Source organism: Mesoplodon mirus, assembly GCF_964341445.2.
Source record: "Mesoplodon mirus genome assembly, chromosome: 2".
Lineage (NCBI taxonomy): Eukaryota > Metazoa > Chordata > Mammalia > Artiodactyla > Ziphiidae > Mesoplodon > Mesoplodon mirus.
The window spans coordinates 159,819,254-159,845,986 of NC_138977.1; the positions used below are offsets into that span (position 1 = coordinate 159,819,254).

At 49.8% G+C, this 26,733-nt stretch overlaps 1 protein-coding gene across 1 annotated transcript in view; it reads left to right on the forward strand.

Moving 5' to 3' along the window:
- LOC309816156 (uncharacterized protein C4orf50) overlaps positions 1-10,214 on the forward strand; it is a gene marked incomplete at its 3' end in the record, with an annotated part of 50,574 nt that extends 40,360 nt beyond the window's left edge. Inside the window, exons 14-16 of the mRNA XM_082643362.1 lie at positions 4,789-4,837; positions 7,000-7,121; positions 9,969-10,214. Of these exons, the coding sequence (XP_082499488.1) occupies positions 4,789-4,837; positions 7,000-7,121; positions 9,969-10,214 (417 nt within the window). The remainder of the gene's footprint in view (positions 1-4,788; positions 4,838-6,999; positions 7,122-9,968) is intronic.
- Between the last annotated feature and the right edge of the window lie 16,519 nt (positions 10,215-26,733).

A 26,733-nucleotide genomic window follows, 5' to 3' on the forward strand; every position in this document is an offset into this window, starting at 1 on the left:
AAGGGGGCGGGTTCTGGCACCCAGGAGCCCTGGCTTCAAATCTTAGCTCTGCCGCCGTCTAGCTCTGTGGCCTTAGGAGGGGACACTGACATGTATCACTTGCTGTGGGGGCTTTATATAACTGACTCAGGTAGTCCTTCCGCGGGGGAGGTGCTATTATTATCCCCCTTTCCAGACTAGAAAACTGAGGCTCAAAGGGGTTACAAGTCGTGCCCAAAGACACACATCTATAGCAGCTTTCTAGCTCAGCTTTTTGTGTGTTAAATCGTTTGCCTGAGCAGAGCTGGGATTTGAACCTGGCCGTGGGATTCTGTGCACTGAAGCTGTGACCCCTATGCGAAGGGGGGTGTGTTGGGTGTCTTGCAGGGCTGTGGGGCATGTGGGCAGCGGCACGGTCTCTGGCACATACAGACTAGGCCTTCAGTGAGTCTGTTCCTCTTGTCGCTGGAAGACCAATCCTCAGTGTGCAGATATAAGGCAGTGGGAAAAAAAAAAACAACCCTGTGATGTGTTTAAGAAGCAAAGAGGGTCCCAGGCTGGCTGGAGTGAGAGATCCCAAGTGGAGGAGTTCCGAGAGGCTGGATGGGAGGTCACGGACACCTGACTGCCCACAGGGGTGTTTGCATTTGGTTCTTCAGTGAATGGGGAGCTGCTGAAGGGGTGGAACAGGATCGATGTGCTTCGGGAAGAGGAACCCTGCAGGCCTGTGGGCTGGACTGAGCTGCCGAGTCCCAGGCAGGCCATGCACATGGCAACCAGTTGGCTCTGGCTGGGAACACCCAAGGCCCAGGCAGCCGAGCAGAGCTCAGGGGGCACAGAGACCCTGGTGGCTGCGGTGGCAGCTCCTCCTGCTGGCAGCTGGGCAGGACACGGGTGCTGATTCTCGTTTCAGAGAACACAGATGGAATTCCTGATGGGGACATTGGGCTTAGGCTCAGAGCCCAGGAGGGCTGCCTGGCTGGCTGGGATGGGGGGGGGTGCACTCATGGGCTTGGGGAGGGGATGTGCCAGAGCAGAGAAGCAGGGGAGCCCCAGAAGCACTGAGGCTGGCGTACTAGGGCCCCGGGAAGCTCATGTGCACTGGCCCCTGCCCTTGGGAGGGAGCCCACACTAATCACAGACACCTGAGAGAGGACGGGGTGTGGGCTATGGCGGTGGGGGGAGCCCACCCGGACAGGCTGCCGTTCATTTATTCACTGGAAGCGGTGATGACGGCTGAGACTCACAGAGCCTCCCCTGAGCCAGCACTTTCTGTGGTTCACTCACTTCATCCTCCCAACATCCCACTTTGTCAAGGAGGAGGCTGAGGCCCAGAGTGGTCAGAGAGCTGGTCAAGGTCACAAGCAGGGGTGGCGGGCTGGGGGTTCAGAGCCGGGGTCCGTCTGAGCTCCTACCCTTTCAGGAAGAGGGTGCTCACCCCACAGCGGTGGCTCAGGGTCGTTCACCACCTCCCATTGACTTCCTTTTCTTGCCCTGGTTGAGTGGGAGATAGAAATTGAGCCTCAGTCGGCTCAGCATCTGTGTCCTTTCTTCGGGGCTGCATCTAAGTATCTTAGTCTGTTGGGGCTAATTTAACAAAAATACCACAGACTGGGCAGCTTAAACAGCAAACATTCATTTCTCACAGTTCTGGAGACTGAAAGCTGGGGATCAAGGTGCTGCACGGTGGTGGGGGCTCTCTTCCTGGGGAGCAGACGGCCACCTTCTCACTGTGTCCTCACATGGTGGACAGAGAGGCCAGCTCTCTCACATCTCTTCTTATAAGGGCACCGATTCCATCCTGAGGACTCTGTCTTCATGACCTGATAGCCTCCCCAAGACCCCATCTCCAAATACCCACTGAGGGACCAGGACAGGTGCATGGGTGGATGGGGGCTACCCGGCCCTCAGAGCTGCCATCTCCCTGAGCTGGTGTATTGTCCATCCCTTAGAATGTCGGCTGCCACTGTCCACATGTTGGCCTTGCATCCACCCTGGTGTCCTTCCTCTAGCTCTGCTGGTTCTCTTCAGTTCGGGCATTGGTCCTGAAGCAAGAGGATTCCATGAGGCTAGCTTGGCCAGCTCTCCTACTGTCTTCCATCTGGGAACATGGGGTCTTGCCACCTCCCTGACTTTAGCTGAGATGGGAGCATGGGGAGGGCGGATTCCTTCCATTCTTGGACTCCTAAATGGAAACGGGGGGTTCTCAGTTCCGCCCCATCCCCCAAACTGGCTTGACTGGACAAGGCTCAGGGCACCTTCTCAGGGCCTCTTAGGTTCCTCCCCCGCTCCCCAATCCCAGGACACTTATTTTTTCTGGATTTCACCAGGACCTAGGCTATTGACATTCCCAAGCCAAGAATGAGACACCTTCTTTGTTGCTTGTACTCAGGTGTCATCCCCTTCTTGGAGGCAGATGCCCGGGTGCCAGGGGGAAGTGGTTCAGGGGTGCCCTCCTGCCCATGCTTGCAGGGTCCAGCCTGGGGTCAGCTCAACAAATGGGAGGTCCATCAGAGACCTGGATGGGTTCACCCTGTCTGACTCCCTGCAGGTCCTGGGACGTGAGGATTATTGCCCTCTCTTCAGACACCGAGTTTCACCTGGCAGATAAAGACACCCCAGATCCTGAAGAATTGCCACTCTGTGACAGTCCTCTGTGCCAAGCCACTCCAGTGCTCGTCCTTCACCTCCCGAAGCCTCCTGCTCTCTTAGACCTTGGTAGCAAGGGGCGGGGGTTGCTGACTTCTTGTAAGGCTCTGTGAGGGTTGAACAAGATCCCACCTGAAATTCCTCTCACAGTGCTGTCACATAAAGACACCCACAGAGGATGTAGGGTCCCTTCAAGCAGAACCAAAGTATTGCTCCACTGGGGGAGGTCAGGGGACTGGTGTACTAACACCTGAGGGTCATGGAGACCCCAGCCTCAGAGAGATGCAAGCCACCTGGCAAGGAGGCTGCTAATTCCACTTCCTCCTGCCCTGCTTTTTCCTCTTTTTTTCCATGTCCTGGAAACATCTTGCTCTCCTCTGGGCATTGGTCAACAAGATCTATATATGGGCCTTTGGAAATGGAATCTCATCTTGAAAGAAGCAGTGAGACTGAGAGTCCTAAACTCCCTTAATTCATTAAATCAACAACCCCGAGCCTGGGCCCCCAAGGATCCAGGCAATTATTTTCTCTTCATGTCCTACCTTTTATGAAGTTGAGAATATTCCCCCAAAAGTTTACCTGGGGAGAGAGGTGGGGGAGTGGAGTGGGTAGGATGAGCCTTTATCCATCTGCTACTGTATGTGGAACATTTAATAGACGTTCATTCTTTTTTTTAAATTTTTTTAAATTTATTTATTTGGCCACACTGGGTCTTCATTGCTGCTCTTTCTCTAGTTGCAGAGAGTGAGGGCTACTCTTCATTGCGGTGCACGGGCTTCTCTCGTTGCAGAGCATGGGCTCTAGGCACATGGGCTTCAGTAATTGTGGCACGCGGACTCAGTAGTTGTGGCTCGCAGACTCTAGAGCACAGGCTCAGTAGCTGTGGCGCAAGGGCTTAGTTGCTCCCCAGCATGTGGAATCTTCTCGGACCAGGGCTTGAACCCGTGTCCCCTGCATTGGCAGGCGGATTCTTAACCACTGCACCACCAGGGAAGCCCTAGACGTTCATTCTTATTTCACTCTGACAAAACCCTGCAAGGACCATATTAGTGGCTCCACTCTGCAGATGGAGAGGACAGGGCTCAGAGAGTTCAACTGACTTGGCCGAGACCATGGAGCCCGTAAGCAGCAGAGCCAGGATTCAACCTGAGGCTGCCTGGCTCCAAGCCTCTCCAGGCCTATGGGATAGATGAGGAGCAAGAAGCAGGGGAAAGGTCTATAGATCTCTGATCAGGTACTGAATGCAGTGCCTCCAGAAGGAGGTCAGTGCCTGTGAGACTACTCTGTGGACACAGAAGTTAATGAAACCTCAGTATCACTTTGAAGAAGTCTGTGTCTAGTAAGACTAGCTCCAAACCCAAATGTGAACAAAAGCATTCACTTGAAACCCAGCAATGAGCAGAGAGAAGGAGACTTATTTGGGAATATAATCCCTGGAGAAGGAAGCACACAAAATAGGCCTTGAAGGATTAAAAAAGAAGAGTTCTACTAGCTGGAAGGATGGAGTGAAGGCCCTCTAGGCTGGGAGACCTGCATGAGCAAAGGCACTGGGGTGTGAAGGGTCATGGTACTCAAAGACACACAGTTTTAGGGGATATAAGTGAAGTGCTCTCAGAGCAGAGTTACCATTGCCGCTTCACCTCTTCCTGTGTGCATGTGGGGTCCAGGAGGACAACTAGTCCACCAGGGGGTGGTGCAGGGACTCAGGTCCAGCCCGACCTGGTTTCCTGGGTGACTGAGTCAGGAGTCCCCGGTGCAGCTCAGCAATCAGCTCTCACAAGGTGTCGAAGGGACTTCCACACAGAGAGAGTATTTCTCCTGGAGACTCTGCCATCCGGCTGCCCTCATTTTCCCCCTTTTAACAGCTTTTAAAATGCAGTCATCAGTTTCCCTTTGGAGATTCAATTTGAGTAAAGGAAGTGGAAGCTTTTCCTTGCAACTGTATCCCTGGGAGCAAATCCTAGACCCCTCTGAGGTTTGTAGGCAGAGGAGGGGGGGAGGTCCTGCCTGTATTTTCGCACACACAGGGAGGAGTGGATCTGGCCATAGAATGCACTTTCTGCAGTGGTGAGGGGGCTGATTTTTCCAGTTGCAGTTGTCTGTAGAAGGCTTTTCCAGCTGTGTCATGAAGAATAACTGCTGAGATGTCTTTTCTTGCAGACAAGCCATCACCTGGACATCGAGTCTGAGAAGACAACAGTTGTAAGAGGTCAGTGTGATTTTCAGATAGGAATAGTCTGCATGCTCAGACACAGTCCACACCAACAGGACAATCTGACAGGTGGGCAAGGGTGGGGAAAAGCCCACGGTCAAGTGCAGACGACTAAAGGAAACCCGACCCCACTATCTTGCACTCTCTTCCCTACCGACTGTGCCTTTTCATTTCACTACTTAAGGAGAATGCATTAGAAAAATACTGCCACTGCCAAAATGGCCAAATTCTGCAACCCTCTAGTTTCAGTCCTGGAAATTCATCCTAAGTAAATAATTCTATATGTGGAAAATCTCAATGGACAGGCATATTCATGCCAGGGTATTTATAACAGTGAAAAACTGTGGGGAAAAACTCCAGTATTGTTAATTAACCCATATTCGCTGAGTATGAAGTACTAGTCACTAAAATGATGCTGATAAGTACCATGTGATAGCATGGGAATTAGGATATCCTACTAAGTTAAAAAAGGATACAAAATGGAATGTATCGGATGACTACAATGATACAACTGTATGTGAACATCTGTGAATGATTGGCAACTTAGGCTAGAAGATAAACTAAAATACCAACAGTGGTTACTTAGATGGTAACATGGGTGGGGTTTTGTTGTTCTATTATTCTTATTGTTAAAAAGAAAATTAAGATGCTATCTGGCCAGAGAGAATTTCCCTGGGCCTTGTTTTACAAGTGCAGTGTACTATCAGCACTGGGGGAGGGGGGTTCCTAAGGGTTTGTTTAGGGTTACTTTGTTTTCAGGTGCTCAGTATAAAAGTGAAGAAAGTATGGATAGAGTTACCTTTAGGCAGCTGAGCTGCTCCTGATAACTGCTCGCTTAGTGATTCTTATTACTAGATTCTGTTCTTGCAGCTGTGTGATCTTGGATGAGTTAATTAACCTCTCTGAGCCCCAGACTCTTTTTTTTTTTTTTGTGGTACGTGGGCCTCTCACTGTTGTGGCCTCTCCCGTTGCGGAGCACAGGCTCCGGACGCGCAGGCTCAGCGGCCATGGCTCACGGGCCCAGCCGCTCTGCGGCATGTGGGATCTTCCCGGACCGGGGCACGAACCCACGTTCTCTGCATCGGCAGGCGGACTCTCAACCACTGCGCCACCAGGGAAGCCCAGACTCTTATCTTTAAAAGGAGGATAACATGATCTTTTTTAGAAGTGTTAGTGCCTGACACACTGAAGGGCGCCAACAAACAAGTTTTTAGCTGGTCAGGATGGGCCTGCCCTTCTGTACCTTTGTCTTCTATCCCTAAAGTCTGAGTTGGCATCTGTTTTCACAGTTGGAGGCGCATAAATTCTAGCTGGTCCTGCTTCTGCCACTAGTTTATGCAAGTGTCGTCCTTTCTCTGGGCTCGGTTCCTCACCTTTAAAAGAAGGAAATGTACTAGATTAATTTAGTTACTTATTCATTCAGCATATCTAGAAGGCTGCCATGTGCCAGATCCCTGACAGGTGTTGTAGGGCTTACAAAAATGAGTCAGCTTCAAAGGTGGTGGTCCTTGTGCTGAAGGAGCTTACAGCCTGGTAGTGGACAATGAAGCAGGCAGGCAATTTTCTAGGACATCCCAAGACCATGGCAGTACCATCAGAGGGCTGTGAATGTGGCACTCAGAGTTCAAGTGCACCCAAGAGGGCCTCTGTTGTGGGGTGAAGGGATCTGGGAATGAAAGACAATGAAAAGGCTCAGAGACTTGTTGATTTTTTTTTAAGGTTATTTTATGACATATAGGGGTTTTCTTAATTTATTCATTTATTTATTCATTTTTGGCTGCGTTGGGTCTTCATTGCTACGTGCGGACTTTCTCTAGTTGTGGTGAGCAGGGGCTACTCTTCATTGCGGTGCTCAGGCTTCTCATTGTCGTGGCTTCTCTTTGTGGCAGAGCACGGGCTCTAGGCACGCAGGCTTCAGTAGTTGTGGCATGCGGGCTCAGTAGTTGTGGCTTGCAGGCTCTAGAGCACAGGCTCAGTAGTTGTGGTGCATGGGCTTAGTTGCTCTGGGGCATGTGGGATCTTCCCAGACCAGGGCTTGAACCCGTGTCCCCTGCACTGGCAGGCGGATTCTTAATCACTGCGCCACCAGGGAAGTCCGACTTGCTGATTTTTAGAATAGACTTCTGAACTGAGGCTTGACTGAGAACATTCTCTTCTAGCTCAGAAATACCTCCTGAATCCTGAAATGGACAGTGTCCTCCAAAGACCTTTGCATTCAGAGTCCTGGCCTATTCCAGAGGCTGAGTGGCCAGCACAGACAGCTCAACTGGATTCTTTGAAGGTGAGAGGACATCAGTCACTTAATTTCTCAAATAAATGTTTTTATTGAAAGTATAACTCACATACAAAAAAGGGTACAACTCTTTTTATTATCTGTTTTTAAATTTTGTGTATTGGGTCATATCATGTGTTCTGTGTCTTGTTATTTTTCACTGAGTGCTAGACATCATGTGTGAAAATGTGAAGATGTAATTTGATAGCGTCTTCATCCAGACAGCACTTCCTTTGTTCCGCACATCAGAACTGATTCAGAGATAATTTTAGTGCTTATGAGATCTGTTTTATTTCTTGCTCACTCTTACTCTTAGGGCATAGCCTTTCATGGTTCCAAGCAAAAACCTGTAATGTTTATCAGTGTCCTTCCCCAGCCACCTCCCACTCCATGAGGCTGTCAAAATCTCTGCTTAGCTTTCTGTCTCTCAGCCACCACAATCACACACAGGCTTCACCTTCACTTGGAGGGAAATACAGCCTTCAATCTGGGCCAACTACTCTTGGCTTCTGTCGTATCTTGAATTTTAGTCTCACAAATCCTCACAGTCTTTGTAGCTCTCAGATGGTTTCAAATACATCTTTTGCTATATTTTGTCCAGCTTTCCTAGATGCTCTTACTGGAGGTTTGGTCCAAAATGTCCTAATCAGTCAGAGCCAGAGAAGCACTCTGTTTTCCCAGAGAAAACCTATTTTACTTATGATATTTGGAGTCTGACAGGCCTGAATTCAAATCTCAGCTGTAATTCAGTGTGATGTTGGGTGGATAACTTACTTTGTCTGTGCTTAAATCTCCTCATCTGTAAAATGGGGATAATGCTGCCTACTGCTGATGTGAGGATAAAATCAGATAAGCAGAGCTGAATATGTCTCTGGAAAATAAGAGATGCTCAAAAAAAAAAAAAAGCGGCCATTACTTAGGAGGAAACTGATCTTATTCTTGACATTTTATTTCAACTTATTATTATTGTTTTTCTTCTTCCTTTTATTCCTGTGCCTTCTCTCTCGCCTTCATGCTTATATTAATTTTTTAATCTAACAAATGGAGCTAATATTTACCTCTCGGGGTCTTTGGGACAATTCAATGAAATCATGCACATAACATAATTACTGTACTGCCTGGCACAGGAGGTGTTCAATAAATGACAGCTGGTGTTATTGATTGACCTTAAACTTTTTTTTTCTAACTGGTGACTTTCATTTCGAATTACTTATCTGCAGGCTTATTATCTAGTGATGAGAACTTCTTTCCAGCTTTGATCTTTTTCTAGGAAAATTACATCTGACTTTTGATCTTTGACCTACCTTATTACAAGCAGGTAGAAGGCATTTTAGGCAAAGGGAATGACACCTGCAAAGACAGAGGGGTGAGTGCTCCTGAAGCATTGGGGGATTGGTAAGCAATTAAATCAGGCTGCAGCATAAAGGAGAGAGGAGTCTAGGAGATCATAATGATGATGTTGATAAGAACAACAACGAGAAAGAAAACCCCTGCTTCCATTTCTTGAATGCTTACTATGTGCAATGCATCAGCTTTCCCAGTACTCACTATAGGCCCACAAAATAGATCTTGACATACACTCCACTTCACCTGTGAGAAAAGGTGAGGCACAGAGAGGGTAGATAGCCAGCCCCAGGTCACACAGCTAAAGAGCTGGGGTTCCAACACAGGCAGTCTGGCTCTAGAGCTGATGGTCTGGTCATTATGTGTCCAGATAGTGCTGGGCCTTCATTGGGGGGATGAGAGTTGTCTCTCCTGCTCTCCTTGAGGTTACAATCTGGAGTTCAATGTGAGAAAAAAACCCTCCAATGTCTGCACTCGGTGATACTGGCCAGAAACTGATAGCAAAGCTTTTGAGGAAATAGTTGGAGCATAAATTGAATGAATGGATGAACCCAAGTGCATCTTAATACTCTTATGGTTCCAAGTTTCTCAAGTGTTCCTCAACCTTCTTCAGAGTTCTCACCACACTGTAGAATGCTGCTGGATAAAAACTCCTCCTTTATTGGACATAATTTCGAGGCCACAGGATACTTTTGTTTCTTTATAGCGAGATGACAGAATAGTCAACGTAAATGTCTTTGTTCGAGTGCTTTACACAGTACCCGGTCCACAGGAGGCCTTGTTGGGTGGATTTGGATGAAGAGTGAGGCGGTGGGAGGAGGCTGTTGGGCTCTTTCTCTAGAAGGTCACGCGGGCACCTCATCCTTATCCCCAGCATTGCATTTTGCCCGCAGCCTTGGTTCTGTTCAGCTGTAACAGGCGTTGAGGAGCAGAGGTCTCTGCCCTAGGAAAAACAGATGGCAAGCCGTCTCTCTGGGCTGGCTTTTGGTAAGAGCTTCCCATGGTGAAAATGAACTCTAAACGACACCAGGGCATTAATGACCTAGAAGGAAAACGAGGTCATTTTTGAAGGGCAGTAACTAAATTTGTCACATGTCACAATTATTTTATGGTTGAGCTTAGAGGGAAAAAAAATACAAAAACGGGAGTAGGAGGTTGGCATCCAGTGGACATTGCTTTCCTTTTAATGGAAAGGTCATCATCTCTTGTCAGCGTGAACAACAAAATTTACAGAGGACATGACTCTATGGAGATACCATCAGTGATCGTCTTGTTAGGCCTTTAGATGACCTGGGCTTCGAGCCTTCCCTGCCCCAATGCCCACTGCCTCGTCTATAACTCAGTGCTGATGGTGTGTGCCTCACTGACATGTAATAGCAGCTGCCTGGCACAGGAAGTGCTCAATAAATGTTCGTTATTGTTGCCATCTCTTCCTCGGATAAACTGTGGGACCAAAGGGGCTTTTATGGATGTGTAGAAGTAGAGACCATTTCGTTGTGCTCTTGCCTCCAGCTTCCCTGGCCCTCTGGGCCGACGCCCGACCCTGGAATGTGCCAGGCTTCCATCGCTGTGGAACCAGGGCTCCCTGTACAACGTCTGCAAGAAAAAGGTGGAATGTCCTGGCCTGGCCTCCAAGCTGAGCACCTCCTGCCATCCCCCGAGCTCCTGAGCCCCGCAAGGATCCTGGCTTTGCATCAAGAGCTTCGACAAAGCATCTGCAGCACTTCCCAGGTCAATAAATCACCGTTGGAGTTATAAATGGAATAGGACCACTCACTCTCTGGGGCCATTTCCTAGACTCCATAAATATTTGAAGCAGAACTTTCAGAGAACATCTTAAGAAATTAGTAGCAATCAAAACCCTCATTCAGTGGCAAGTGGCTTTGCCTGTGGCTTGGGAATCTGTGTTGATTGTCAGAGCTCAAGAGGAATACTGGACTTGTGAATTCTTAGGAGTCCAGCTTTGCAAATATCCAGGCAGCAAAGGGAATATTTTCTGTTCCAAAACCTACCGAGTGACCGGCCCAGTGGCTCTCCACTGGGTATGATCCCCCCATCCCGCAGGGCAAAATTTGACAACGTCTGGATAAATTATTTGCTGTCACAGCTGGGAAGCTGCCACTGGCATCTAGTGGGTAGAGGCCAGGGATGCTGCTAAACACCTACAGTGCACAGGACAGCCTTCTAGAACAAAGAATTGTCCAGCCCAAATGTCAGCAGTGCCAGGGTTGGGAGGCTCTGGCCTGATGTAATAGCTCCTAACACTGTCAGCTGCAGAGAACTGTTCTGTTATTTTCCTGCCTGGGGCCCTTCCCCATGTTTTAAAAGATTTTTGTCTACCAAAGGAGACTGTTTAAATAATTGTCTCTTTCACACTTTAAAACATTAAAACCAATCAGAACTTTCTGATAAGTCCATTCATTCAACAGACATTTGTGGACATGTAATATACACCAGGCAATATGACATGAAGGAGAAAGGGGTGAGTCCACATTGGCCCCTGCCCCAGGGGCTCACAGGGCAGCAGAGGCACACATGTAAACAACTCACCGTGCAGTCATGGTTAAGTGTGCCGTGAGATGTGAGACAAAGGGCTTTGAAGCCAGTTCTGCCTGGCTTTGGGGAATGGGAGGTCATTCCAGAAGGAATGGCTGAGCAGAGCCCACAGACCCAACGAGGTAAGGTGTTCAGTACATGGGTGAGGTGGGGAAGGAGGGAACAGCATGGGCAAAGGCTCTGAGGATGAAACTGAACTTTGGTGCGCCACCAGAGGGAGAATGTGCAGAGTAGCCCTTTGCCAAGCCAGGTGCAAAGAGTCACTGCCTCATCCCTACCCAGCACCACTTACTTCCTCCGGGAGCAGGACCCTGCCCTGACCCAGGTGTGGGACCCAGAGGTAGAAGAAGAGTCAAGGGGGCTTGGGCCACAGGTGCCCAGACCCTGTCCCTGGGCTCACCGATCAGAGACATCATCTCTCTCCTTAGGAAGGGCTGGTGAGGGGCTTGTCACATAAGGACAAGGAAGGACCAAGACAAGAAACCGAGGGCTCCCGGGTCAGTAGGCAAAGCATATTGATTTTATTTTAATATATTTTAGCTTTGTGTGTGGAAATGAAAAGTGCAAAGGGTTCCCACACATCCTCACCCAGCTTCCTCTGACGTTAACATCTTATGTACCTAACCATAGCCCAAGGATAGAAATGAATGCATTTATTTTGAGGAAAACTGGGGGGCCATCAAGGCATAAGAAAAGCACATCCATGAGCGAGCATCAGCTCATCAAGCTGCTACCATCTTCGTTAGCCCACGGGACTGTCATGGGTCATCACGTCCATCCACAGTTCCTTGGATTGGGTTACCAATGGATCCACCCATTCATTTGTTCATTAAGCATTTAATTCAACTGCCATGTGAGCTCTGGAACCTCAGGTAGGTGCTGGGAAACAAGAATACAGAAGATGCCCATCTCCATCCTCCAGAACCTCCTGCGAGCCCTGTGGGCCCATCACACACCAAGGAGTCCCCAGATTGGAAACCACTGCTGTCATCACTTTCACGGTTTGAATCAGCACAGCCACCCCATAACTGCCAATTGTGCGGCGTCCTGCAGAGCTGATCTGTACGCTGGTTTGTGCTCACCTCTTCTGCCCTCTCCTCCCTTTTTTCTGGGACAATGCCATCAGCTTTGAACACCGGGAATACGCTGAAGACTGGCTATGAACCGGCTGATGTCGGGGTGAGCAGCCAGCTAAGCCACAGGGCCGAGCCTGCCGGAGGCAGTCAAGGCCATTTCTGGTCCCCAGATTCTCCCCCCAGGTTCAGACATCGGTGTTCTGTCCCTTGAGTGCTCCCTCCCGCCTCTGCTCACATGCTGGGCTTCAGCAGAAAGGCCACCGGGGAAAATCCATTAAAGAAGCCACTGCAATCTTTGCAGCGTAGCCCGATGATTCCATTATAAATCATGTTCTGAAGCCAGGAGCCACTTATTATTAACCTGAGCCGTGAATCCGCCTGGGGCTGGCACTTTGGATTTCCTCAAGCTGGGTCACTGCTTTGTGCTGTGATTCCTCCTGGTGACATGTTTGCGATGGTAGATGGTAGACTGCGGCATTTTCCTTGCCTCGACCGAAGGCTCCCATCCTTGGAAGGGGCCCCGTGTTCCCCTGCTGCTCCCTTGGTGGGCCTGATGGGGCCAGAGCCCAGCCTGGTCAGATGCTCCCAGGCGAGGGACAGGACCTGCTCGGACAACCGAGTGGGGACAGGCAGGAACCCAGCCCGCAGGAGCTGGCTCGGGCCGCCCCTCCCACCACGAGTGACCCAAGGCCTCTGGAGACCAGCCAGATGGACCAGCCCAGCTGCCTCTGCAGAAAACAATTTATCACACGGGGCTGTCAGCAAGCAGCAGTGGACGCCTTCTTGGAGGTGCCTGGCCGAGCTACGCAGAGCAGGAGCCCTGAACACGGTGAGATAAATGCACACCCCACCCCCGCTGCTGCGAACCACCTGGGCTTTTAGGCAAATCGGATGAGAGGTTTGGCTTGACCCCTGGCCAAGCGGTTCAAGCGCTCAGTGCAGCCTCTCCCTGCGCCTGATTCACTGCCATTCACTGCCATGCCCTTCTGGGAGGCATTTTGCTCCTACAGCAAAGCAGTCTGTTCAGCAAATATTTCCCTGAGAACCTGCCGGTGCAAATGAGGCACTGAGGGGCTGGGTCTCAGGGGTCTCACTCCAGGTCCCCATCCTCCAGGCTCCTGCGGGGACGGATGTGCAGATAGCTGGAGACCGAGTGGCATAAGCAGGGAGAATGCAGGGTCCAGAGGCACAAAGCAGTTGCTGACCAGCGAGGGAGGGGTCAGGGAGGGGTCAGTGGTGACTGAGGTGGGCCCCGCAGATAAGCAGGGCTCAGCCAGGGAGAGAGTCCTTGCGGGCGGGGGCAAACACACAGGCAAAGGCTTGGGGTGGTGTTGGGCGTAGGAAACCAGAGGTGGATGGATATACATGTGCTTCTATAATCCCCCAGTGGAAGGTGCTGCCTTTTTGTGCAATCCCACTGTGAATTTCCTGTTTGATTTTACATGTGTCTTTAGTATAGGGAAGACATTTTCATGCTTCAAAATTCAGAAGGCACAGAGATCTATATGGTGCAAGTCTCCTTCCCACCCCTGTTCCCGGTTCCCCTCCCCAGAGGCAAACATGACCCCAGTTTCTTATGACTCCTTCCAGAGATACCCTGTGTATTCTAAGCAGTCACACAGCCACACACACACACCCGTTTTACCTCGATGCCTGTGCTCTGGTTTTTTCAGTGCATTTATCTCAGTGATCATTCCCCATCAGAACATAAATTTTGTTCATTCAGTTTTTAAACACTTGCACTGTTTTCCATTGTGTGGATTTTACTAGCTCCCTTTCAATGGACATTCGCATTGTTTCTGATCTTTTGCTGTTAAAACCGGTGCTGTCGTGAAGATGCTTGTACATCCATCCCTTCACTCACGTGTGAATTCATCTGAGGGCAGATTCCTAGAAGAGGAATTTCTGGGTCAGAGCAGAGAAGCCTTTGTCGCTTTGAGAGCCCTGTCCACACCCACTCCCCGCCCCACTTTGAGAATGTACGGTTTTCGCTCCCCCTCATGATACTTGGGGGTCCCTGCTGTCATGCACCCTAGGATGTGCTGATTCAATTCAACATTTACTTTTTGAGCCTCACCCATGGACCAGCGTGGTTTGAGGTGGTGAACTAGGCAGATGGGGCCCTGCCCTCAGGAGGAGGGGATACATCAGACTGGGGAGACGGCTCAGTGAACAGGACCCCAGCGAGGGACCGTCCGTGTTGACATCCTGCAGGCACTGACCGCCTGGACAGGAGGGTGATGCGTGGGCATAAGTGACCTCAGTGCAGGGAAGCTGGGATCTGGCCACCAGGAACGGACAGCTGATAAGGCCCTGAGGAATTTGGAGGCCAAGGGAGAGGAGAGAAGGTGGCGTCTGGGCTGAGCCATGATAGGCGATATTGTCCTGAGAGCAGAAGTGGTGGCCTGGGTGGAGGCCAGTCAGGAAGGGACGTAGGGCTTCTGAGCTATGCTTATGCCAGACACTGTGCTCAGTGGTGGACACTCCAGCCCGGGTTTTCCCCAGACGTAGAAGCCCGGCTAGGGCAGAGGAAGCCGGAGGAGGGCTGGCAGGGGCCAGGGCAGACGAGGCATGAGCAGACGGTCCCACGTGGCAGTTGGTACCCTGGCCGGCTCTCCCGAGCAGGTGGATGGGGTGTGGGCCCTGAACACAGAGTCCTGCCTTCACATCCCAGCCCCACCATGCTCCCCACCTGTGGACCTTGAGCCAAGGCCCCTGAAGGCTTGGTTTCCTCCTGAGAAAATGGAAATAACAGCATCATAACCTTGTCTTACCTCACTGGCATCTCACAGGAGATGCCCCGTGACCAGCGCCTCGCCCATGGCCCTCCCAGCCCAGGTGCGCATCCCTCCTTCTTTCCCTCTAATGCTGGAAGGCAGGTGGCCCAGGAGCTGAGCACACATGCCCTGCCTGGGTTTGGGCTCTGGCTCCTCTCCTCACCTCTCCTCTCTGTGCCTCAGTTTTTTAATCTGTACAGTGGGGGTGCCTACAGCCTGCAGTGGTTTGTGAGAGGTGAGTGAGTAAAAGCACTAAGAAGAGGCCCTGGGATGTGATGAGAGCTGTGGGAATGCTGCCATTGTTTCCTCTTGATGCATGTGATGTTAAAAGGCAGAATGAGAAGATGAAGAATGGGTGAAGTCCAGGGTGTAAGGAGAGGGCGCGGATTGCTGGTGGTACCGATGGAGACAGAGCATAGGACTGAAAAGGCTCCCTGAGGAGGCAGGTGTGAAGAGGTTGGGGGAAGTGATGGTGCTGTGTCGGGTCTGTGGGTGAGGATGCAGCCAAGCTCATCCAGGGCTGTAAGGAGCCGGCTGAGAGCTTTTCAACACTTAACAGTCACAGGAGCTCAATCCCTGTGCGGCTTTGCGCTGACCCTCCCCACCCGGCTCAAACCGCTGCAGTTCCCTCCAGGGTCTTTTGTCCTCTTCTTTGGTCTGCCTCTTCCCGGAAAGCCTTCCCATGGAGTCAAGAGTGTCCAGGCCTTCAGGAGGCGGTCTGGGCTGGTGTCTCCCATTTCCTAAAAGCCCCTGTTTAACTTCCATGAGGATGCTCGTTTCCGCTGCTTGGGCCAGGCCTTCTCACTTCATTTGACCCTTGTTAAGATGAACAAACCTAACAGGGGCGGTAGAGTATAAACTGTGCAGCTGCTCTAACATCCAGCTCTGCCACCATCAGCTGTGTGACCTTGAGCAAGCTGCTTACCCTCTCTGTGCCTCAGTTTCCTCCCCTGGAAAAACAATGCAAATAACAGACCCACCTCCCAAAGTGTATCTCAGAAGGATTAAGCAGAGGCTAAATGCCTGCCTCTTGGCCATTTGCGGTGTTGATGTTATCTTCAAGTGCAACTTGCCACCATGCCTTCAAGTAGAAAGCCAGCATCCCCTGCCATCCAGAAAAAGCGTTTTCAAAAACACAGAAATTACTGTTAGGCATGGAAAATAATTTCCTGAGCTACTTCCTCCTCCCTTTGAGTTCAAGTCTACAGGATGCAGCCCAGCCCCAGGCACTGGCCTTCAGCCCCTCAGGGATCTGACGACAAACCCCTCCAGCTTCATCCCCCCAACCCCTGCTCTAGCCACAGGGTGACCAAGCACGGCCACAGGGCCCGGCCTCTTCTGTCCCCTCTGCCGGGCCTGTCGACCTTGAGAGCAGTTACAGGGTGCAACAAAGCAGGCTCTGGCCTCAAATTCTGCCCGCCATTTCCTTTCTGTATGACACTGGACCCCCTCTGGGCCTCGGTGTTCTCATCTGTAAAATGGGGACACGACCTCATATCTTAGGGAGACAGTTCAGTGAGGCGTAAAGCACGGAGCCCGGCTCACTGTGCAAGCTATTATTATTGTCGTTGTTGCTGTTACATTCACCACCTGCTAAAGTCAGGGCTCAGCATGTCTTCCCATTTCTGGAGTTGTATAAAATATAGTGCCCCCACTGGCCAGATAACAGCCATCATCGCCCCAGGCATTGGGCATGCATGGCTTTATCACAGTGTGTCTCTGAAATTCCTCACTGACTAGCCTGTGAGGGATGGGGGTTTATCCCCATTTTGCAGCTGAGAACACTGAGGATCACAGATGCCCAGACTGATAGAGCCAGGATTTGAGCCGCAGTCTGTCTGGCTCTGACTCTGAAATCAATTTTTCCTCCACTGGAGCTCAGATCCCAGTACCTGACACACGGGTCCTCACACCTGTACCTGTGTAATCCACCCCCAGGCATGCTATATATGTCCCTACCTACTTCCAAGAAGGAGTTAAAGAGACTTAAAATAAATGACATGGATACAATAAAAAGAATCTGTATTGCAGAGAGTGAAAACTTAGGGTCAGATAATAACTGATGGTAGGAGAGAATAATTATACCCAGCACTAAGGCTATGGGCAGCTATGACAGTTGAATGGAAAAATGAGGTCTGAGCTTCCTGGTAGTCAAGGCAAAAAGGAGAATAACATGGGGTTGACGGCATTGAATTGCCAATAAAAGGAAGCAGCTCTGGAGGTCTTTTCCTCCAGCTCTGAGCTCTGAGGGGAATCATCCTGAGGGTTTCTATACAGTGAATGGGGGATTAATGGTGACTTGTGTCCCTGGTAGCACAGCTCCCCAACCTTGGGAGCGGGAAGGAACATCTGATAGAAGCTGCTTCTTGCCTCTGCCTGTGCCAGGGGTCCACACCTGCCTTCATGGGGTTCTCACAGCTCCTTGGGCTCAGCATCATCACTTGTCCTTTACAGACGAGAACGCATAGAGAGGCCTCGACTCCCACGTAAGTTTTCTTGGTTTGTGGGGGACAGGAATCTCAGAACCAGCGCAGGCCTGCCGTGCTCCTAAGGTCTTTCCCCTTTGTTGCACTGCCCAGCTCAGGGAGGCCCTGCCGCTTGGATTATCGCCCAGAGCTAATCCCCCGCCCCGAGCTAATCCCCCGCCCCGCCATTACTCCTCCCAAGCCCTTCCCCTTCCCTTTCCTGCTCTCCCCTCCCACACCCCTCCCCCGTCCCTCTGCGTACCTCCCCAACGCACATCAATTCTCCCCTTTGCTAAAATCTCAGCCAAATGCTCGCTAGGGCCCCCAAGCCCTCCAGGGCTCAGCTCCAAGACTAGCAGCTCTGTCTGCTGGCAGCTGAGAGTAATTTAGCAACGGGAAGCAGGTGTGAGGCTGGAGGGGGTGGGGCTGGGTCTCACTGCCTCCAGCTGCTGTTGCTTCCGCCATCCCCATCCCCATCCCTAGGACTGGGACACCCTGGTGTTTGCCTCACACAGGACCAGACCCCAGAGTCAATATCCTCCACCACCCACACAAGGGGAAGACTGCAGACAGAAGCTGATGGATTAAGTCCCAGTGGCCTCAATAGACAACTCCCTATTGTTCCTGGCGGTTTATTCATGAGACACAGGTCAACACTGAGGGCCTGCTGTGCCCCGGTGCTGTCCTGGGTGCGATCAGCAGAGCAGGATCCGAGCACACCTGCTGAGGGTGTGCGTGGGGTAGTCGGGTCCCTGGTCAGGCAGCAGGAGGCGAACAGCCAACCTCCTTGCTCTTCCAGGGCTGCCGGTCTGGTTGTTCCCTTTGTGTACTGAACAAAGTATATGGTCCAGAGGCAAAAGGGGGTTAAATCCCCCAGCTCTGTCCTTGCCAGGAGACCGTGCCTGGCTGGAGCAAGTGGTGCCTTTTACAAGTTCACCCAGAGACCTGTAGGCTGCAGCCACCTGCAGTGCGCATCTTTTTGTGATTCTGCACAAACGCTCCAGCCTAGCCTCAGCACCTTATTTTTGCCGACTCAGACCCAGAGGTGCCTAGTCAGCAGGCTGAGGTCAGCAGGTCTTAGAGGAGTCAGGGAGCCCCCAAGGCCTTCCCAGTGCGGCCCTCCTGTTTGCCAAGGGCTGGAGGGCCGTGTCCTGCCCCCGTGCATCTTTGAGCCTGACTCAGGAGCCCACACTCTCCCTGAGCCTGGCCTGGGAGCAACCCTCAACAGGAAGGTAGTTTCTGCTCACTGGCGTGATTAGGATACTGCTCCCCAGCAAGGCCACGGCTTTCTTCCGTTTCCCCCAAGTAGTCTGAGCCCTGCATCCTGGTCTTGTCCTGGGAACGCCCTGCTCCTGCACCCAGCCCCAGTCTGGGGGGAGAGAAGGAACACCTGATAAGGAAGTCACAGGACTACTGCTTAATAGCTGTGTGTCCCTAGGGGAGTCACTTAACCTCTCTGTGTTAATCAGCTGTAGCATCAATATCACCGCATAACAAACTGGACCAAACTCAGCAACCTCAAGCGTCCACTCTCACCCTGTCAGGTCTGAGGTGGACTGAGGTTTGACTGACCAGGCTGGGCTCAAGAGGGAGGCTCTGCTCTAGGCTGAGGGTTGGCTTCAGGCCTGTGCCACCCGTCACCATGTTCTCCTTGGAATTCTTGGAATTCATTGTCTTCTAGTGGCACACAGGAGGGTGGATAGAGCATCATCAATGCCTCGGCCCAGAACCATACTCCATCGGCCACAGTAAGTCGTGTAGACAGGTAGAACATCAACAGGATGGGGAACCAGACTCCTCCACCCACTCCCCAGCGTTACAAGGTCACAGGGCAAGAGGAGGAAGAACCGATCAGAACAGTCCCACCTACTACACCCTCACAGTGGGACTTGGATGCGTCCCACGTGGGAGAGTGGTCAGATGGGAGGTGACCTCACATGTAAAGTGTGCCCTTCACAGGAGGCATGTGGCAGCTTTCTGCTTCCTCTGCTGCCCTCCTTTGCCTTTCCTCAAGTATCTTTATATGAGTATAAAATATGTCCAAGTAAAACCAAAATTCATGACAGAAAATTCACGTGCCCTCCGGTGGTTAAGAATCCGCCTGCCAGTGCAGGGGACACGGGTTCGAGCCCTGGTCCAGGAAGATCTCACATGCCGTGGAGCAATTAAGCCCGCGCGCACAACTACTGATCCTGTGCTCTAGAGCCCACAAGCCACAACTACGGAGCCCGTGTGCCACAACTACTGAAGCCCGCGCGCCTAGAGCCCGTGCCCCGCAACAAGGGAAGCCACCACAATGAGAAGCCCGCGCACCTCAACGAAGAGTAGCCCCCGCTCGCCGCAACTAGAGAAAGCCCGCGCGCAGCAGCGAAGACCCAATGCAGCCAAAAATAAAATAAATAAATAAAATTTTAAGAAAATTCACGTGATCTCAGTGGAGTAAGGGGCCAAGGGCCCGGCGGCGCATAGCACAGTCACCCTTCACGGTCAGAGCGCCCAGCTGAAGGGCCCGCTCACTTTTCCGGCTCCTCTGACATCTCCTTCCTCCCCACTCTGCCTCCTGGAAACACCTGGCTTTCCTTCTGACTTCTCCAAAATACATCTAAACCAAGACATCCAGAAAAGAGTGATCAAATCAAGTCCATCCTCAAAGGGGCCAGGCAGTACTTTTTCCTTCAGCACCTGATCATGCAGGAAGTTTGGAATATTTTCCTCAAAGTTCCCTTAAGGAAGGGAAGTGGAGTGAGAACAGATAGCTTCCTGAAGTCCCAGGCCTGGGACCTGCTTCCCACCGGCAGCCAGGGGCTGGGAGGTGGTCTCCTGGCTGAGCAGCCCCGGGGACAGGGACCCCAGGGCCCAGCTGCTTTCTCTACAGATTTCAGTCCTCCTGTATTTAGTCCTGCTCTGCCTTTCCACACTCAGAGGTGTCCCGGGTCCGTTGCCAGCCTTTTCAGTATTCTGAGGTGTGATTTTGCTGGCTTCCTGCAGGAATTCAGTAGAGCAAAGAAAGCTGCAAAGTGAGCTTAACTTCTATGCTTTCTTTCTTCTCTTCCTCCTCCTCCTTCTCTTGCCCTGTGTGTGTGTGTGTGTGTGTGTGTGTGTGTGTGTCTGTCCCCAGGTCAGGAAATCCTCAGCTCTACCGTTAGAATATATCCAAGATCTGACCACTTCTTATGGCCCCCAACACTTTTTTTTTTCAGCCCCATCCCCAGTGCCTAGAACTGTGCCTGGTTTCCACTAAGGGCTCAATAAATGTTTGTTGAATGAATGCATAGGTTAGTTGCTCAATTTTCTTTTAATGGTGCTCCAAGCACCTATTTTACTGTATCTGGTTGTCTCTAGTACAGATCCTGCTGGATGAGAAACTATTACTATCCTTTTCATTTTTGCTTTGGGGGACAGGAAGGAAGTGATTCAGCAGAAGGGAGAGCTGAATTCTAACCCAGCTCCCCTCCCCACCCCATTCCTCGTGCACTGAGAGTTTTGCCATCAGCTGCCGAAGGAGTAAAGGGCCCAGGCGTTGCTAGGGGTCTGGGATGCAAGGAAGGTGGGTCAGAGAGTGGAGACGTCACAGGCAGGGATTGAGAAGGAGGTGGAGGTGGGAGGGTGGGAGGGAAGGGAGATTTCAGACTCACTCCTCATCTTTGGAATTTTTCCCTTGGAAGGACTGGTGTTTAGTATGCACTGTCTGTCTTACTCCATTTGATACAGATGCTTTATCTGTGCCATTATTATTAGGGCCATGAATTTTTCTTTTACTTTTTATTGGAGTGTGGTTGCTTTACAGTGTTGTGTCAGCCTCCACTGCAACAAAATGAATCCTCCATACACATACAGATAGCCCCTCCCTTTTGGACTTCCCTCCCATTTAGGTCAGCACTGTGCATTAGGTAGAGTTCCCTGTGCTATACAGTATGCTCAGTTGTCTATTTTATACATAGTATCAATAGTGTATATGTGTCAATCCCAGTCTCCCAATTCCTCCCACCCCACCCCTTTCCCCCTTGGTATCCGTACATTTGTTCTCTACGTATGTGTCTCTATTTCTCCTTTGCAAATAAGATCATCTATACCATTTTTCTAGATTCCACATATATGCGTTATTATACAATATTTGCTTTTCTCTTTCTGAGTTACTTCACTCTGTATGACACTCGCTAGGTCCATCCACGTCTCTACAGATGACCCAATTTCATTCCTTTTTATGGCTGAGTAATATTCCATTGTATATATGTACCACATCTTCTTATCCATTCCTCTGTTGATGGACATTTAAGTGGCTTCCATGTCCTGCCTATTGTAAATATTAGGACCATAAATTTCACCTTATAGATAAGGTGATATCTTTTCTCAGCTTTATATTTGTATTTCTTGTATCATGAAGAGTTTCTCCAAGTGTTGGTTTGCAGGGTAGTGGACAGCAACTTGGAATGACACAGACTGGAATACCAGTACTGGATCTGTCCGTAGCTAGCGATGGGACCTACAGAGACATATTCTCTTTGAGTCTCAGTTTCTCATTCCACAGTTTCCCTTGCTTCATAACCATAACCCTCCTCCCTCCATCAGAACAATCATTCCAATGCATTCAGTACAGGTGGCTTTACCGTCCTGTTATTAGGAAAGTCATCTTGTTTAACTATTTCATACTATGTGATGAATGACTGATAGTTTCTAGGGACATTTGTATTTTGTGAAGAAGATACTCACTAGCACAGGGGAAATTTCAGTTGGCAGATCTGGGGGCAGAGGGGTAAAATGAACTGATGCCTTAGAGTGCCCTTGCTTTATAGATGAGGGTATCAAGGCTCAGAGAAGGGGAGAGTGGCTCCCTTTGTCACACAGGAAGTCAGAGATAGAGCTGAGCATGGGGCCTGGGACTTCTGATTCCCACACTGTCTGGTATTCTTTCTATGCATTGAATGCAGGGGAAAGTTTTCCATGGGGTATGGGCCCGTGTCATATAAACTGTATGTCTGCATTGATACAACATGGAAAGAATGTCATAATTCCTCCTCCAACAATGGTCCCTTAGCATGTGCAGTCTTATTTTTTTTTTGTCAGCCATGTTAATTTGAGTCTTATTCAACCCAAACAATGAGTCACTCCTCTTGGGAATAATGAGAAAATGAGTGATCAGGGGTTTTCAAAAAGAGGGAGTCTGAGAGACCAGCAGCAGGAATAAGGGGATGGAATAAATTATATCATTCATTACATGGAAGCTTCTGGAGGCCAGAGACAGCCCCCCTTCCTGCCCCTGAGAGGAAGGATGGGCTGGATGAGTATAAGAAAGGCTGACAGCTTGATTTGACAGGAAGTTTTCAGGGGCAGAGCCTGAACTGTAAGCACTGAGTACTGGGAGGATGAGGGGAGAAAAAAAATCAGGGTAGTTGATATAAAAGCAACTCAGATTTTTTTCCACTTCAAGCTTCCAACTCCCTCTGTGACCCTGAGACCAGATGGGTCCTAACATGCAGGGGAGGCTGTTTCAATTAAAAATGGATTTGGCTGCATCTAATGAAGTCCCAAATAATAATGGCTTAGGGGCTTCCCTGGTGGTGCAGTGGTTGACAGTCCGCCTGCCGATGCAGGGGACATGGGTTCGTGCCCCGGTCCGGGAAGATCCCACGTGCCACAGAGCGGCTAGGCCCGTGAGCCATGGCCGCTGAGCCTGTGCGTCCGGAGCCTGTGCTCCACAACGGGAGAGGCCACAACAGTGAGAGGCCCGCGTACCGCAAAAAAAAAAAAATAATAATAATAATAATAATAATGATAATAATAGTAATGGCTTAAATGAAATAGAAGTTTCTTTATGTACCTCAGGGCTGAGCATCCAGGGGTCTCATGGGGGAGCCATGGCATCATGCTCCTTCTTTATTCTGTAAGATCTCAGCTCAAAACTTCCATTCTCAAAGTCACCTCATGATCCAAGATGGCTGCAGAAGTGTCAGCCATCAAGTCCAAGTTCCGGGAAACAGAAAATGTTATTGTTGGTAGTGGAGTGGTGGGAGAACTGACTCCCTAAGGAATCCTTTAGGCATTTTCCACTGGTATTTTCCAAAGTCTAGAACCTAGTCATACGGCCATACTTAGCTGCAAAGGAAACTGGGAATATAGTCTGTTAGTTGGACACATGGCAACCCCAACCGAAATTAGTGTACCGTTATGAAAAGCAAGTGGAAGATGATCATGAGATTGGCCTCTGTGGTCTCGGCCTCCGCTAGCATCAACTCTTCAGTTGTAAAACCAGGAAGGCATCAAGCATTTGGATTCAAAATCAAATACACCAGGCATGGCCTCACCATTCGTGCTGTTAGCAACAAAACAGAGCAAATTCATTGGCATCTTGATGAAAATTTAAGGAAGAAAGAACCTGAAAAATTTCTGTTGAACAAGGGGATAAAATGCTCTCTATCCTTCCTCCCGATGTTTCATCAGTGTTTTCTTTATATCATATATTTCCTCACCATTCTCTTTATTCTCTGAGAACTCTATATATGGATCTTCATAAGTTCACTCACAACCTTTTTTCTCCTATGAAGCCTCAAATTCTTCCACCACCGATCTTCTCACCTGGGCCACTTTTAGGAGCCTGACCTTTTTAGGTGAAGAGGGGCCCCTGCGTCTGCTCTCATCCAAGGTGTAGACTGCTCTCGTTTAAACCCTAAGGCTTTTACCACGTTGTTCAATAGGATTAATTTCATTTCTTACTAAGTCATCCCCCACCTTTCTTCTGAGCTGGTTTAATCATCAGCCTCCTCAACATCACATTTCTCACTGGGGGATTGCGAGTGGCCTCCCCACACTGTTGTACTGTAGGGTCAAATGTTTTGTCCATGTCATAGTCCCAAAGAACCAGAACTCTAGAGGGGCTCTCTAGTTCTAGTCAAAAGACAGCCAGTTTCCTCAAAAAGTTGAAAACAGAACTATCATATGATCCAGCCATCCCACCGCTGGGTATACATCCAAAAGAACTGAGATCACCATCTCAAAGAGAGATCTTCACTCCCATATTCACTGCAGCATTATTCGCAGTAGCCAAGATGTGGAAGCAGCCCAGGTGTCCATCAACGGATGAATGGAAAAGAAAGAGCCGTCTATCCCTACAATGGGATATGATTCAGCCTCAAAAGGAAGGACATTCTGACACATGTTATAATGTGGATGAATCTTGAGGACATTGTGTTAAGCGAAATAAGCCAGTCACAAAAGCACAAATACTGTGTGATTTATGTACTACTTATATGGGGTAAGTAGAGGAGACAAATTCATAGAGACAGGGAGTAGAATGGTGGTTGGTGGGAACAGGGGATGGTTGTTCATTGGATGTAGAGTTTCAGTTTTGCAAGTTGAAGAAGTTCTAGAGAGCTGTTGTACAACAGTATACAAGTCTATAAATGGTTAAGATGGTAAGTTTTATGTTATGTGTTGTTTTATCACACACACATGCACACAAACAGAATCATTCACCCAGGAGATGTGGGTTCAGGAAGATAAAGTGCAAGAAAGGCAGGTGTTGCTTTTAAGATGGAGAGAAGAAAAGGGAAATATGTAGTGATCAGTGAGCATCTATTCTCCTCTGGGTCTTGGGCTGAAAGCTTCATCTCACTCATGCTCATATTGACCTGGCGGGGCAGTTGTTACCTCCTTAATTTTATAGATGATTCATGCATTCACTCATTCGAGCAATCCTTATTTAATTTTTTTTTTTTTTTTTTTTTTGCGATACACGGGCCTCTCACTGTTGTGGCCTCTCTCGTTGCAGAGCACAGGCTCCGGACGCGCAGGCTCAGCGGCCATGGCTCACGGGCCCAGCCGCTCCGCGGCATGTGGGATCTTCCCGGACCGGGGCACGAACCCCTGTCCCCTGCATCGGCAGGTGGACTCTCAACCACTGCGCCACCAGGGAAGCCCCGAGCAATCCTTATTGATCATCTCTTATGTGCCAGGCATGCTCCTTGATGTAGGAGATGCAGCTATGAACAAGTCAGAGGGGAGAAAAAGGCTATACCCAGACTCATACGTGGTGTAATTTCAAGTCATGATTGATGAAGAGGAAGAAGAGGGGGAGAAGGGGGTAGGAAATGAGGAGGGTGCTCTTATACACACAGTGCCATCCTCCCAGGCTGCTCAGAGCAGGTGATGCTTTAAGTAGAAGACTTCTTAAAGAAGGAATGCAGGAGAGAGGTGAAGTAGCGTGCCCAAGAGGACCCAGCTAGTAAAAGACAGGACTAAGATTGAACCTCATTTTGGAAAACATTTTACTGTGAACGAATTCAAACAGTTACAAAAGTAGACAGAATAATAATAGGAGCCCCCATGGAGATGTCACTCAGCTTCAAAAATTACCAATTCCAGAACAATCTTGTTTCATCTGTACAACACCCTTCCCCCCACACATATTATTTTGAAGTAAAACTAAACAACTCATCGCTTATTTGTACATATTTTTTGAAACCATCATACCATCACCATACCTCAAGCAATTGCTTAATTTCATCAAATATCCAATCCATGTTCCAGTTTCTCATTATCTTATAAATTTAGAGTTAATATTTTTTGCAGTCTGTTTGAATCATGATCTAAATAAGGTCTTCACACTGTGATTGACTGGTGTGTCTTTCTTGGTGGCCAGCTATACATATCATAAAATTTACCTTTTTAACCAATATGTATATTCACATTGTTATGCAGCCATCACCACCATCATCTCCAGAACTTCTTCATCTTCCCAAACCGAAACTCTGTCCCCATTAACCACCCCGCCCAGCCCCTGGCGACCACCATTCTACTTTCTGTCTCCAAGTACCTCATTTAAACGGAATTGTACAACGTCTGTGCTACTGTGACTGGCTTATTTCACTCAGCGTACTGTCCTCAAGGTTCATGTCTGGAGGTTGGATAGTGCTGCTTCCTCATCCCACAAACCAGGTCCTGGCAGGAGAGAGGAGACACCCCCAAAAAAGGGTGACTGAAGAGGGTGTACTTGCTATTGGGGGCACAGGGTGAGGAGGGGACAGAGAATGGCCAGAAGGGAAGCAGGTGCCCGCCCCGGGCTGCAGGGCCAGGAGAGGGCGCTGCTACCCCCGAGGCTGCCGAGAGCTGGGCCGTGGTAGAGACACTCAGCCACTGCAGACCTGCTCCCAATGGGGCGGAGAACAAATTCTGGAACCTTCTATCCCGCCTCCCTCCAGACTCCTCTTCATGCTTCTCATTGGCCGAACCAAACTGGAAGCCAGAGATCAAACGAGAGGTCAGCCTTAGGGTCAGCTTCCTGGGGTTGTCCTTAGGGGTCGGCCTTCTTGGGGCCCAGAAAACGGACAGAGCTGGCGACCCGGAGGACAGCAGGGTGTATGGAAACAGAGAGGAAACTCAGCTGGCCACTGTCGATCAGAGTCTAGCT